This window comes from Hippopotamus amphibius, chromosome 3 (genome assembly GCF_030028045.1).
Source record: "Hippopotamus amphibius kiboko isolate mHipAmp2 chromosome 3, mHipAmp2.hap2, whole genome shotgun sequence".
Taxonomy (NCBI): Eukaryota; Metazoa; Chordata; class Mammalia; order Artiodactyla; family Hippopotamidae; genus Hippopotamus; species Hippopotamus amphibius.
In genome coordinates this window covers 63633846-63646249 of record NC_080188.1, presented here as the reverse complement: position 1 = coordinate 63646249, position 12404 = coordinate 63633846, and the positions used below count along the sequence as shown (strand labels likewise).

At 36.0% G+C, this 12404-nt stretch overlaps 2 protein-coding genes across 8 annotated transcripts in view; one reads left to right on the top strand and one right to left on the bottom strand.

Moving 5' to 3' along the window:
* The window catches only part of HPGDS (hematopoietic prostaglandin D synthase), a 31599-nt gene extending 26960 nt beyond the window's left edge, over positions 1-4639 (top strand). For both annotated transcript variants that reach the window (XM_057728436.1, XM_057728435.1), the window contains one exon: positions 2360-4639. In XM_057728436.1, coding sequence (XP_057584419.1) covers positions 2360-2524 — 165 coding nt within the window. In that variant the 3' untranslated portion in view covers positions 2525-4639. The remainder of the gene's footprint in view (positions 1-2359) is intronic.
* A 2107-nt stretch (positions 4640-6746) lies between these two features.
* SMARCAD1 (SWI/SNF-related, matrix-associated actin-dependent regulator of chromatin, subfamily a, containing DEAD/H box 1) overlaps positions 6747-12404 on the bottom strand; it is a 72263-nt gene continuing 66605 nt past the window's right edge. For 5 of the 6 annotated variants that reach the window (XM_057727260.1, XM_057727261.1, XM_057727259.1 and 2 more), the window contains 4 exons: positions 11909-12027; positions 10836-11018; positions 10035-10144; positions 6747-8554 (listed from right to left, as the gene is read on the bottom strand). In XM_057727260.1, the coding sequence (XP_057583243.1) occupies positions 8493-8554; positions 10035-10144; positions 10836-11018; positions 11909-12027 (474 nt within the window). In that variant the 3' untranslated portion in view covers positions 6747-8492. Of the gene's footprint in view, positions 8555-10034; positions 10145-10835; positions 11019-11908; positions 12028-12404 lie in introns of those variants that run through there. The other variant, XM_057727264.1, reaches the window with a different exon arrangement.

The window sequence follows — 12404 nt, the reverse complement described above, 5'->3', positions numbered from 1 at the left end:
GAGCTAGTGCTGGCTCCCTGGTGGATGGAGTCCGGGTCCAGAAGACTGTGGGGCTGTTGCCTGTCCACTGGTGGGTGAAGCTATGTCCTGGTGTTAGTGCTGGACTACTGGCAGTCAGAGCTGGTCCTAGAATGTGGGAATCTTGCTGCAGGGCCCAGGGATCCTAGAGCTGGTGTCAGATCACTGTGGGGGGAAGGGAGGCAGTTCTTGACACAGTGGAGTATGGGGTCTGGGGTCTCTCAAAGTCTGTGTTGGCCTGCTAGTGGGCAGGGCCAGGGCCCAGCTGGCCCCAGGGCAGGGTCTGGCCTGCTGTGGGCAGGCTGTGTCCACAGGTGGTAGAACTGTGGTTTTCCTGCATTTGGTGTCTGCCCTCTGGTTGGGTGAGTCTGGTCTAGAGGCTAAAGCAGGCTTCCTGAGGGTAGGGCCAGTGCCTGCCTATTGGTGGGTGGCGCTGGGTCTTGGCCCTTTAGTGGGAAGGGCCGTGTCTACAGGCATGTCTGGAGTGGCTCTGGGCTTAAGAAGTCTTTAGATAGCCTGTCTCTTGATGGGTGAAACTGTGTCCCCACCCAGTTAGTTCTCTGGTTTGAGGCTTCCCAGCACTGGTGCCTCAGGCTGTTGGGTAGGTCCAGGTCTTGGCACTGATTAGCTAGAGGGAGAATCCTATAATGTCGCCCATTCACACCAGTGTCCACACGGCAGAAAGCTCCCAAATATGGCTGCTGCCAGTTTCTTGTCCCTAGTGTGAGCCACAGCTGCCCCCTTGCCTCTCCGGAAGACTCTCCAAGACCAGCTGGGAGGTCTGGCCCAGGCTCCTATTAAATTGCTGCTTTTGCTCTGGGTCTTGGTGTGAGATTTTGTGTGCACCCTTCAAGTGTGAAGTTTATATTTCCCCTAGTTCTTTGGAACTCCCAAAAGTAAGTGCTGGTCTTCAAAGCCAAATGCTCTGGAGGATTGTCTTCCTGGTGCGGCCCCCTGGGCTGCGGAGCCTGACATGCAGAACTCTCACTCCTGTGGGAGAACCTCTGCAACAGAACTATTCTCCAGTTTGTGGACTGCCCACCTGGGGGTAAGGGACTGGATTATATTGGAGTCTGCCCCTCCTACCCACCTCCTTGTGGTTCCTTCACGTCTGTAGCTGTAGATCTTTTCTGGCAGATTCTGGTCTTTTTCATGGGTGGCTGCTCTGCAGATACTTGTGACTTCGCTGTGCTTGTAAGAGGAGGTGAGCTCAGGGTCCTTCTACTCCACCGTCTTGACTGATTTCCGTTCCACACTTTGCATGTTTGACTGTCTTCCTGCTTGTAAAGTAAAAGCTGCATCTGAGAAGGGGCTTGCATCACATCTTGCTCTCTTAGTCAATCCCAGAAACTAGACCTGTCCAGGGTACATGGTAGGTACTCCACAAATATTTGCTGAATGAACTCTGAATCCTCCAACCAATACTCAGTTGACAGGTGTTTAGTAAGCAAGTTCATAAAACACTAGCAATCAGCATTATTAAATTCCAAACAAAAGGAAAACTAAGAATGGTCCACATTTAAACGTCACTCTTTGATTGACATTTATATGGAGCCAAAGTAATGTTATCCAGATTAGTTTCTTGTCATAAAAGAACAAGTGTACAAATTAAAACAAAAAAACAAAAACAAGTATTGAAGAGTAGGACTAGGCTGCCAGCATCTTAACACTGTACAGTGGCCAATCTTAGCGTTTTAGTGGTCAGACATGTCTTCTGATGTGATCCAATATAATGTATGTTAACCAAAAATATTTAATTTGAAACTATGAACTCTCTAAAAATAACTTGTACTCTATTCCTTTGTACTCTGCCATGTAAAGGAACAAGATAAAATAATCATAAAAATCCTGAAGACAGGACATTCTGTAGGACTAGTATGGAATCTTCAATAAATCAGTGATATGGGAAAAAAAAAAAAGGGTACTGTTCCAAATTGAGAGTTAAAGGACATAAGTAGGTGAAATGCATGGTCCTGGAAAGGATTCTGCTATGTCCTATAGAGGACATTTTTGGAACAGATGGGAAAGTATTGATGAGGTATTAAATAAGATGAAAATGTATTGTCATGGAGAGAAGGAGAATGAACCAAGTTACAAAAGAATATGTCCTGTAAGATCTCATTTTAGTAAAAAGACACATGTGCATAGAAAAATACAACTTACAGAGGTGTTAACATGAGTAACCTCTGACTGTTGGGACTATTGTGTTATCTGCACTTTTCTATCATACACACATTCTGCTTTTGTAATAACACATTATTTTGAATTAAAAAGAAACTATTTTTAGATTTAGAAGTTAGGCTTTTTATGTTCTAATGAAAATTTGTCTCCTTTAAACTAGGTAACTTGGGCAGATTTCTACTGGGAAATTTGTAGTACCACACTTTTGGTCTTTAAACCTGATCTGTTGGACATCCATCCCAGGCTGGTGACAATACGGAAGAAAGTCCAAAGCATTCCTGCCATCGCCGACTGGATACTGCGAAGGCCCCAAACCAAACTCTAGGTGGTGCCTGCTGCCTCCAAACTTGGTTATTCTTCACAGCGTCGCTCTCATTAGATAAGGAGCTACGTCAGCATGCCGCGTATCTGCACACTCCCTCCCCAACTCCATCAAGATGTTCACTTCCGGCATATTCTGCTTATTAAAAAAAAAAAAAAAGGAAAGGAGGGATGGGGGTGTAGAAAAGGGTTTTGTTTCCAGTATCATTTTTATTCAGAATAGCTTCACATCATTTATAACTGAGGAAAAATAGTTTAACCGAGGAAAAAATAGTTTACAATACAGGCAGGCCTCGCTTTGCACCAGTACTGACACACATGAATTTCAGTCACAATGGTTTAGTTACATAACACATTTTCCAAAAAAAAAAAAAAAAAAAGTTTGAACTTCAGTTTCCATGGTATAGTAACTGTAATTGCATAAAGTATAAACTTTGCTGTTACCTCTTCAGTCCACAAACCACTGTGTGAATAACAGATAGATATATGACCAATCATGTCACTTCTTTCAGTCTGTTAGTGATTGGTCACTGCACATCTGTCATTCATGCCCGTACAGAGAAGTGTGCAGTTGCACTGCATGTTTGTTTCTCCGTGATAAACCCACTAGACATTTTATAAAAATGGATAATTGAAAAAGGGAACTCATCAACAAAGATTAAAGTGCAATAAAGACATGAAAAGGGATAATGCTGGAGTGAAATTCAAAATTGAACATAAACGGAAAGAGCTGACTGTGAGAATGTTGACACTGTTGCAGTTCCAGAGACTCTAGATATGCAGCCAGAAGAACTTGGTGAAGGCAAACTTACTGACATAAATGAGGAAAGTGGTTGTGACAAGACGAAGGTATCCCAGAGGAAGTGAGACTGACAAAAAACCCCTTCATATTAGAAGAACAGAGATCAAAAGAATGAGAAGACAATGTAAAGCAACTATACTCCAATAAAAATTAATAAAAAAAAATTGTGAATCACTATACTGTACACCTGTAACATATAATATTATACATCAACTATACTTTAATACAAAATTAAAAAAAAAAAAGAGAAGACAAGCCACAGGCAGGAAGAAAATATCTGCAAAAGGACTTTATCCAAAATGCAAAAAGAATTCTTAAAAGTCAATAATAAAATTAACAACCTGATTACAAAATGGACAAAAGACCTGGATAGACACCTCACCAAAGATATACAGATGGCAAATAAACGTATGAAAGGATGTTCAACATCACGTCACTAGAGAATTGCAAATAAGAACAATGAGATATCGTTATATACCCATTAGAATGGCAAAAATTCAAAATATTGACACCACAAAGTGCTGACAAGGATGTGGGGCCACAGGACCTTTTATTCATTGCTTATAGGAATGCAAAATAGTATATATACCTTGGAAGAGAGCATGGCAATTTCTTACAAAACTAAAATACTCTTACCATATGATCCTGTAATTACACTCTTTGGTATTTGCCCAAAGGAGCTGGAAAAAGATCCACATGAAAACCTGCACATGAATGTTTGTGGCAGCCTTATCAATAACTGCCAAACTTAGAAGCAACCAAAGTATCCTTTAGTATGTTAGTGGATAAGTAAATTGTTGTACATCCAAACAAGAACATTATTCAGTGCTAAAAAGAAATGAGCTTTCAAGCCATGAAAAGACAGAGGAAACTTAACTGGATTTTTAGGGCATTAAAACTATTCCGTATGATACTATAATGGATTCATTTGTCAAACCTGTAGAATATACAACACCAAGAGTGAAGCCTAATGTAATCTATGGACTTTGGGTGATTATAATGAGTCAATGTGGTTTCATTGATTATAACAAATGTACCATTCTGGTGCAGGATATTGACAGTGGAGGAGGCTGTATATGTGCGGGGGCAGGGGTACATGGGAAGAGTAAAAGTATTCTGTATTTCCTGCTTAATTTGCTGTGAACCTAAAACTCCTCTAAAAAATAAAGTCTATTTACAAAGAAAAAAGAACAGGGACATTTCATGACATTGAAAGAGCAACAAAATGTTGGAAGCTGATCCAAATTTAGGATTATGACTATTTCCAAGGTACAAAAAAAATGCTCACTTCCAAGTTTTATAGGAAGGTACTGTTCAAACTATGTTGCTAAATTTTTTACAAAAATAAAAATTCCTCAATGTTTCTAATATTTTACAATGTACCGAATATTAGTTTTACTATTTTGTTCATTTACTTATACATTTATAATGTCCTGAAAAAGTTTTTAAAGGTCATGGAACAATCATTTTCCCTAATGATTAGGATTATTTTACACACTTTGGGACTTCCCTTGGTGGCACAGTAGTTAAGAATCCACCTGTGAACGTAGGGGACACAGGTTCGATCCCTATTCTGGGAAGATCCCACATGCCGCAGAGCAATTAAGCCTGTGTGCCACAACTACTAAGCCTGCACTCTAGAGCCCTCGAACCACAACTACTGAGCCCACATGTTGCAACTACTGATGCATGCACGCTCTAGGGCCCATGTGCCACAACTACTGAGCCCATGTGCTGCAAATACTGAAGCCTGCGAGCCTAGAGCCCATGCTCTGTGACAAGAGAAGCCACCACAATGAGAAGCCTGCACATCAGCAACGAAGAGTAGCCCCTGCTTGCCATGACTAGAGAAAAGCCCACACTCAGCAACGAAGACGCAATGCAGCAAAAAATAAAATTAAAAAAAAAATTAAAAGATTATTTTACACACTTGTAACCTGAATCATTTCTACAGTCCCACACTGTGCAAGAACTGCCCATATAAACAAACCATTTATATAGAAATCTTCCAAGTAACTATATATTTAGATTACCCCAACCTATTTTAAACCATAATTATATTGGAACACATTTCAATTTAGATATTACTATTATTAATATTGAATTGTCTAATCTTAGCATGTCATCTTATGTCTGGAAACAGATTAACAAACTAGATGGCCTTATCCATGAAATGCAGGGCAGAGGAAGGAGAATATAGTTGAGAAGCAAAAAGTGGGGAGAGGTTGTGGGAAAGGAAGAAAGAAAAGGAAAGTCCATCTAAGTGTGATCTTGTTTAAGGTGCTTCCTTCCTCCCAACAATGTTCTATGAAATTAGGAAAAAAATGTTAAATACTGTACACATTATTGAGGAGTACACAGAAAAACAAAGTGTATTTCCCAAGTACCTTGCTTCTTTGCATTACATTTTCTTACTGTTAGTGGCTGTTAAGAAATGATAACAGGTTATAAGTGACTCATTTGCAAAGTACTCAATCATGTCACCAAGGCAGTCTAAAAAAAAATTATCTTTCACGGAAGAAATCCAAATAATACTCTAATGAAGGCAGAAACTTTTCTTCCCTCTTATGCATGTTCATTTTCCACCACATAATTACATTCTGAGAAACTTTAATGAAAACAGAATTTAGTAAAAGTGATGGATACAATATATATCTAAATTATGAAAACTGTAAGATAATCAGCCCCACGTGTTTAGACATATCATAATTTGAATAGAAAATGCAACCACAGCAGGTTTTATAAGGAAATATTTCAATCATAGCATAATCATAACCTTTAGATCATCTTTTTTTCACTGGAAGGATAACACATTCCATCACCCCATCCTGTATCTAAATTAAACATCTCCTCACTGAGCAAGTAAGCAAGTGTTGAGAGAACATGAATCAATCAGAGCAGAAACTGAATTGCATATTATATTTATAATCAGAAAAAACCCCACACCTTTTGAGAAGTTAAAACAATCGATTCCTTAATTTTATGGACCATTTAAGTGTCTTGCTTAAGGTCACACAAACGGAAAACAAATCTCTTGATACTCCTATCTAATCACCATACAACACCGCCAACAAGAATATTAATGTTTCAACATAGATATCTATTGATATAAAGTTACAAGTCTATGGCGTCAGAAATACAGTTACGAAAACACATGTCTTCTGTGTAGGACTTGTATTAAAAAAAAGTTGCTTCAGTTGGCCAAGATAGTAGACCAACTGTGGCTTCATGGATTAAGATGTTTACTGACATCAATCCAATAAAGGGGCTAATAAGAATACATCCAAAGTAATAAGCTCCAGTTTACTGAGAAAGAGACCATATTAAGTACATAATACCTCTTTTGTGCTCAATATTATGTATTTTTAAGGGATGAAAGTTTAGAAACTATTAAAAAGGGTGTGAAAATACAATTTATGATCACAAATACTTTTATTAAGCCGAAAACATAATAAAGCATTACAGGGAGAACCCATCTACATTTCATTAAAGATAAAAATATGGATTAACAATAACAAAAGAAACAGTCTATCACTGAAAATACATTAATACAGGAAAGTTATGAGAAATCCCTTATGAGATTTTTAGAAGGTAATATTATCAACAACTTAACTAAGGGATTTGGATACCGTGATGCAGAAGGAGGTAGTAACACTATCTGCAGATTCCTTTCAGCCCATTACACTAAAATGTATTGAGTATGTTCAGTACACTTTCAAGATTGGGTAAGTCTACTAAGTCATGAGTTTTCCGTCTATAACATCTGAAAAATCACTCTAAGAGCTTCATTAGCCTTCTAACTCGAGGATTATATTACCCTAGAATCTTAGGAAGTCAGGATGTCTTGAAAGTATAATCCCCAATAATTAACAAATCTTTGATTTATAAATAAGTTTATTTATAATGATATTTACAGAATAAAACAAAACACATGAAACTCACAAGTTATACAAAGAAACTGATGTATAATAAAAACAGCAATATAGACTGACAGGCAAAAACTTAAAGAAAGATTTTAATAGAGTTAAATATCAAGTAGACAACTTTACCTCTTCTAAATTTCACTTTGTCACCCACACTGAATTGGAATTGAACAATGGCTCTCTCTTCAGGAGGTCCTGTACTGGAAATTCTGCAAACTGGTAAATTATATTTTGATAAGAATTTAAAGTTAATGACCTATTTCCATGCAGTACCTAATGCTGCCTTAAAATGAAGTCATATTCAGTCTGCTCTGAAGTGAAATACAGCCTGTTAATCTGTTCTGCCAGGCTAGAAAAATGTCACCAACATTTTGCTGACGTGTGGAGATATGGCAAGAATAAACTACTATTTAGAGAATAAAGAGAACTGGAGCAGAAATGACTGGGCAACCGTTTCAAGAGAAGCAAAAGCTAGGAGAGGGAAATCAATGAAAACATGCACAAGAATAGGCAGAGTAATAAGCACGGTTAGTGCAGTTGGGAAATGAACAGAAGGAATTAACCTATGGAGCAAGATAAGGGCTTCTTTAGTTACTATTCACTGGAAAACAACTTAGTGCCTAGCCAAACAAATCTGTTTTAACAGAAGTACTTGGGAGGACCTGGGGGTGTTAGTATATGGAATGCCACCTTTAAATTCAGGTTGAGTTCTTATTGACAGTGGTGAACATCTGTTTCAAATAGCAATAAAATGAAAGCTATATAATCTATACAGCTGCATTCTTTAACATAATAAAAAAAGAACTTCAAATGAGACAAGCAACAACAAGACATAAGCATTGTCAAATAAGGCACATGTAAAAATCTACACACATTATCCAGTGAAAGACAATATATATATATATTTGGAGGTAGAAATAATTACAAAAATACTGACATTTCTAAAGCATTAGCGTATTTGTTACAAACAATCACCAACTAATCCCCATTCAGAAAACTGTTTTGTAAAATGATTATTTAACATCTTTAAGACTACATATTTGTGGCTTTTTTCTTTTGAAATGTCACATGTGAGCATCTGGAGAATTCAGTTAGTGGCAAAAAAGTTGTCCATACTATGAGAAATGTAATATGGAAATTATAAAAAGTTATAAATGTTCATAAACCCCACGGTCATCATAATGTAAATGTCCTTGAGTGCACCAAGTTGATATTTCCTCATCAGTTTGGAATGAACAATGCTTATTTCACAGGCCCATTGATGTTTTTAGTAACGTGGCTATATCTGCTGGCATACTACCTTCATCACCTGCAGATCAGAAACTGGTGTTAAAAGTTTGATAAAAATATTGTATGAGACATATTTCTTCTCTCCAATTTTCTCTACTTTTGGTGACTTCTTTATTATCTTTCAAGGCCCAGTTTGATTCAGTGTCACTCCCTGTTAAAAACGTTCCCAAATTCCTACATATGTCAGAACAACTTCCTCTGTGCTTATGTTCACATTGCCAGCACAGCAGTCTATAGCTTCTGTTTGTGATTTGAAAGAGACATACACAGATAGTTTGGATCATATCCGGTTCATACAGCACATAGTATTTACTCCTCAGGTTCACGAAATAAAAATATTTATGTAACAATCTGAATAGTGAATATAAAGACATAACTCCCAAATTCAAACAAATAGAAATCATTTTATCTATACTTATTATATTCAGTCCAGAGATACAATCCCTGACTTAAAGAAAAATTTTTTAAATTAAACAAGACCCCAGTATCTAAACACTTATCCAGGTCTCTCTCTCTCTCTTTCTGTCACCCACACAGACCCTAGTTATAGTCTAAACTTGAGACTTCTTTTATCTACTCTTCTCCTTTCAGTAAAAAAAACATGCACAGGAACACAAACTATGGCATAAATTCTCAGGTCTCTCTCTTTCTCTGTCACCCACACAGACCCCAGTTATGGTCTAAACTTGCCTCCAGCTTGTCCAAAGATCTGAAAATAGCCCATGAAATCCAAATTTAACATCAAATAAAAAAGCAAGATGTAGAAATAAGTGGCCATACACCAAAAAAAACCTGCTAATGTGTCACCTTTATGGGGAAGCTGGGTGATAGGGTGGGGAGGAGGCTTTTGTTTGCCTTTTAATGTGTCAAAGATTTTGAACTATGTGAATGTACTTTCCTTTCAAAATATGTAATGTATATATTAAAATAAATAATTTAAACTTTTAAAACTTTAAAAATTATTCTTTTCAAAAAGATGGAGGAAATGAAGAGGGTTCTCTTATTTCACAATTGTTCCTAGTACCCAATTGCTCTTTACTGTGAAATTATTCAATTTTTCAATAAATGGATTTTAATGCACTCTAGTGCAATGAATATTTGCTAGTCAAAATGAAATTAATATAAATGTGAGAGTTCTTAAGTTAATATTATACTATGTACTTTAAATCTTTGCATTCATAAATATTTCTTATACAGTAAGTAAATCATAAAATTGTAGATAAAATTATAGACCCAATTTTAATTAATTTCTGGGATATTTTGAAGTCAGAGATGGGATGGAAGAGAGAATTTCTCAAACTCTAAGTGTTTCTATCAGTTTTAGCAAAATGATCTTAGTTACTGTAGCACTTCTGAAATAAGTATGCTTATCTTTCCCCATAGGGCATGCTATCCCTAACTGGGTGTCAGTTAAGGACTCAAACCATCTTTGTTACCCCCTTGGTACTGCTAAGTTGATGCCTTTTCATATAAATAGTTTATGCTGACAAAAAACTTACCTTCATCTACTGTGGTCATGTCTTGCTCTAGTTTCAATTTCTGTTGATTAATTTTTAGCATGGATTCTTCAATTGTCCCTTGGCCTATTAACTTTATAACTAGTACTTCTCTAAAGAAAATACAAGATATGTCCATTCGTTACTTAAAATAATACTCCACAAAGAAAACACTGATTACTGATTGTCTGCTGTTTACATGTGAGAGTAGAGCTGAATTACAGGTATTTTCACCTCCTTATGCCCTGTGACCAATGTCTAATTTAACCTTCACCTAAAATATCTTCAGCTCACATACTCTATTTCCTATAAGGTAACAAGGTAGCAATCATATGCACATTACCAAGTCTATCTGGCTCTTACATGGTCTAACAAGCAAGTTACTTCAATTACTAATCTTTTTCAAAGGGGCTGGACCATTAGTAATACTCTGTTTTCATTAGCTGCAGAACTATTTGGACTAAGGATGGGAGGTTATTTTTTATTTATTTTTAATTTTTTTGGCTGTGCCGTGCTGCTTGTGGGATCCTAGTTTCCCGACCAGGGATTGAACCCGCAGCCTCGGCACTGAAAGCGCCTAGTCCTAACCACTGGACCGCTAGGGAATTCCCTGTTTTAATTACTAGGATATGAATAGGTAACACAGTGGAGTTCATATTCAGCACTGTTGATATAAAATAGTGGGAGCCATGCTTTGCTGAAAATATAAAAACTAAGTCAGACATCTGACAGATCATATTCTAATATTCTATACAAATTAAACTGGCATTTGATTAAAACTAAGTCTCAACTGCAAACACTTACTTAGTCTGGCCTACTCTATGGCATCTATCTTCTGCTTGCTTGTCATTGTATGGATTACAGTCAATATCATGAAGTATAACAACATTTGCGGAAGTCAGGTTTATTCCTAGGCCACCAGCTTTTGTTGACAGCAGAAACACAAAGATATCCATATCGGTATTAAACTCATCAATTAGATGAATCCTATAAGATAAATATATTAGGTTAAATCTCACAAAAAAGTATATAATTAATAAAACTGAAAACAATCACATCCCATGGAAAATAAACTTGAAGATGTAAATATATGCTCTTGGCATTCTGGTTATTTTTCCTGCAGCCGTTTTACTGAAAAGACCTACCCAATTTGCCAACTTCTTTTCTATACCATTTATCTCCCTACTAATTCTTACTTTTAACTATTCGGATTTGATTAATTTCTAAAGGGCTGTTTTGTCCTTCGTTTAATGACTCCTGGCTTTTCTAAATTCTGCATATGGCTTTTCAATATTTTAACCTTCTCAGAGTCTGTCAGTTGTGACTCACAGACAATATACCCAATGAACTAAGAATCTCAAGATTAAACTATATTGGTGTATTCTCTTTAGCATGACTTCTTTTCTTACTCTAATGCAGGAAAAAAAAATTACTCTGGTTGATAAAAAAAAATAAACCAAAGATACAATGTGGTTTAAATACACTAGAAAAAGCATTACTTTTAAGACAATCTTTTTAACCTTTGGGAATTAAACCAAACCAAACAAAAATCAAATTTACTCAATTACCCTTAAAATATGAAAAGCCCAAGATTTTAAGACAATATTGGTTTAAAGTGTCTTAGACTTAGAATGATTTTTAAAGAGAAAAACACTGACATACATGTAATTCTAGTAGTTGTCTCAAAATATATTTGTATATGATTCAGACCAAAAATTAAACTGTCCTCATCTTAAATTAATGAATGATTTAAAGTAACCAAACATAAGACTCAAAGCAATAAAATTCCATCGAATGCTCTAGACATTTAAAATTCGAACATTTACTCTTATTTGAGGGTAAGGTAAAGAGATTTTCTGAAACTAAAGTATACCAACCTTTCAGAAATCTGAGTCTTTCCATCTAATCTGAGGTACCTATGCTGATGATGTTTTAAGAGAACCTCTAAAATATCCAGCATCATGGTAAACTGGCTAAATAATACAACTCTATCACCCTGTGGAGATACATACATCAATTAGATACATAAAAAATAAAATTATAAGTATTTAATGAAAAATTGCTTCTTTAATAATAAAGTAATCATAGCTAAGGTAAATTTCTTATTTTAGATTATATATAACTACATTATCTTTTAAACTTTGGGCCTAAAATTGATTTTTAAGACTAATTAATGGGAAGAGTACAAAAAGTACTACTTAGATTGTGACCTTATGAATTTATTTCACATATAAATTGCAGTATTAATTTATTTTACATACTATCAATATCTTCAAAATATTAATTTTGAAGCAGTTATAGATTATCACCTATGAAATAATGACAATTAAGATTATTTAAAAAATCACTATAGACATATTCTACTAACTTCTA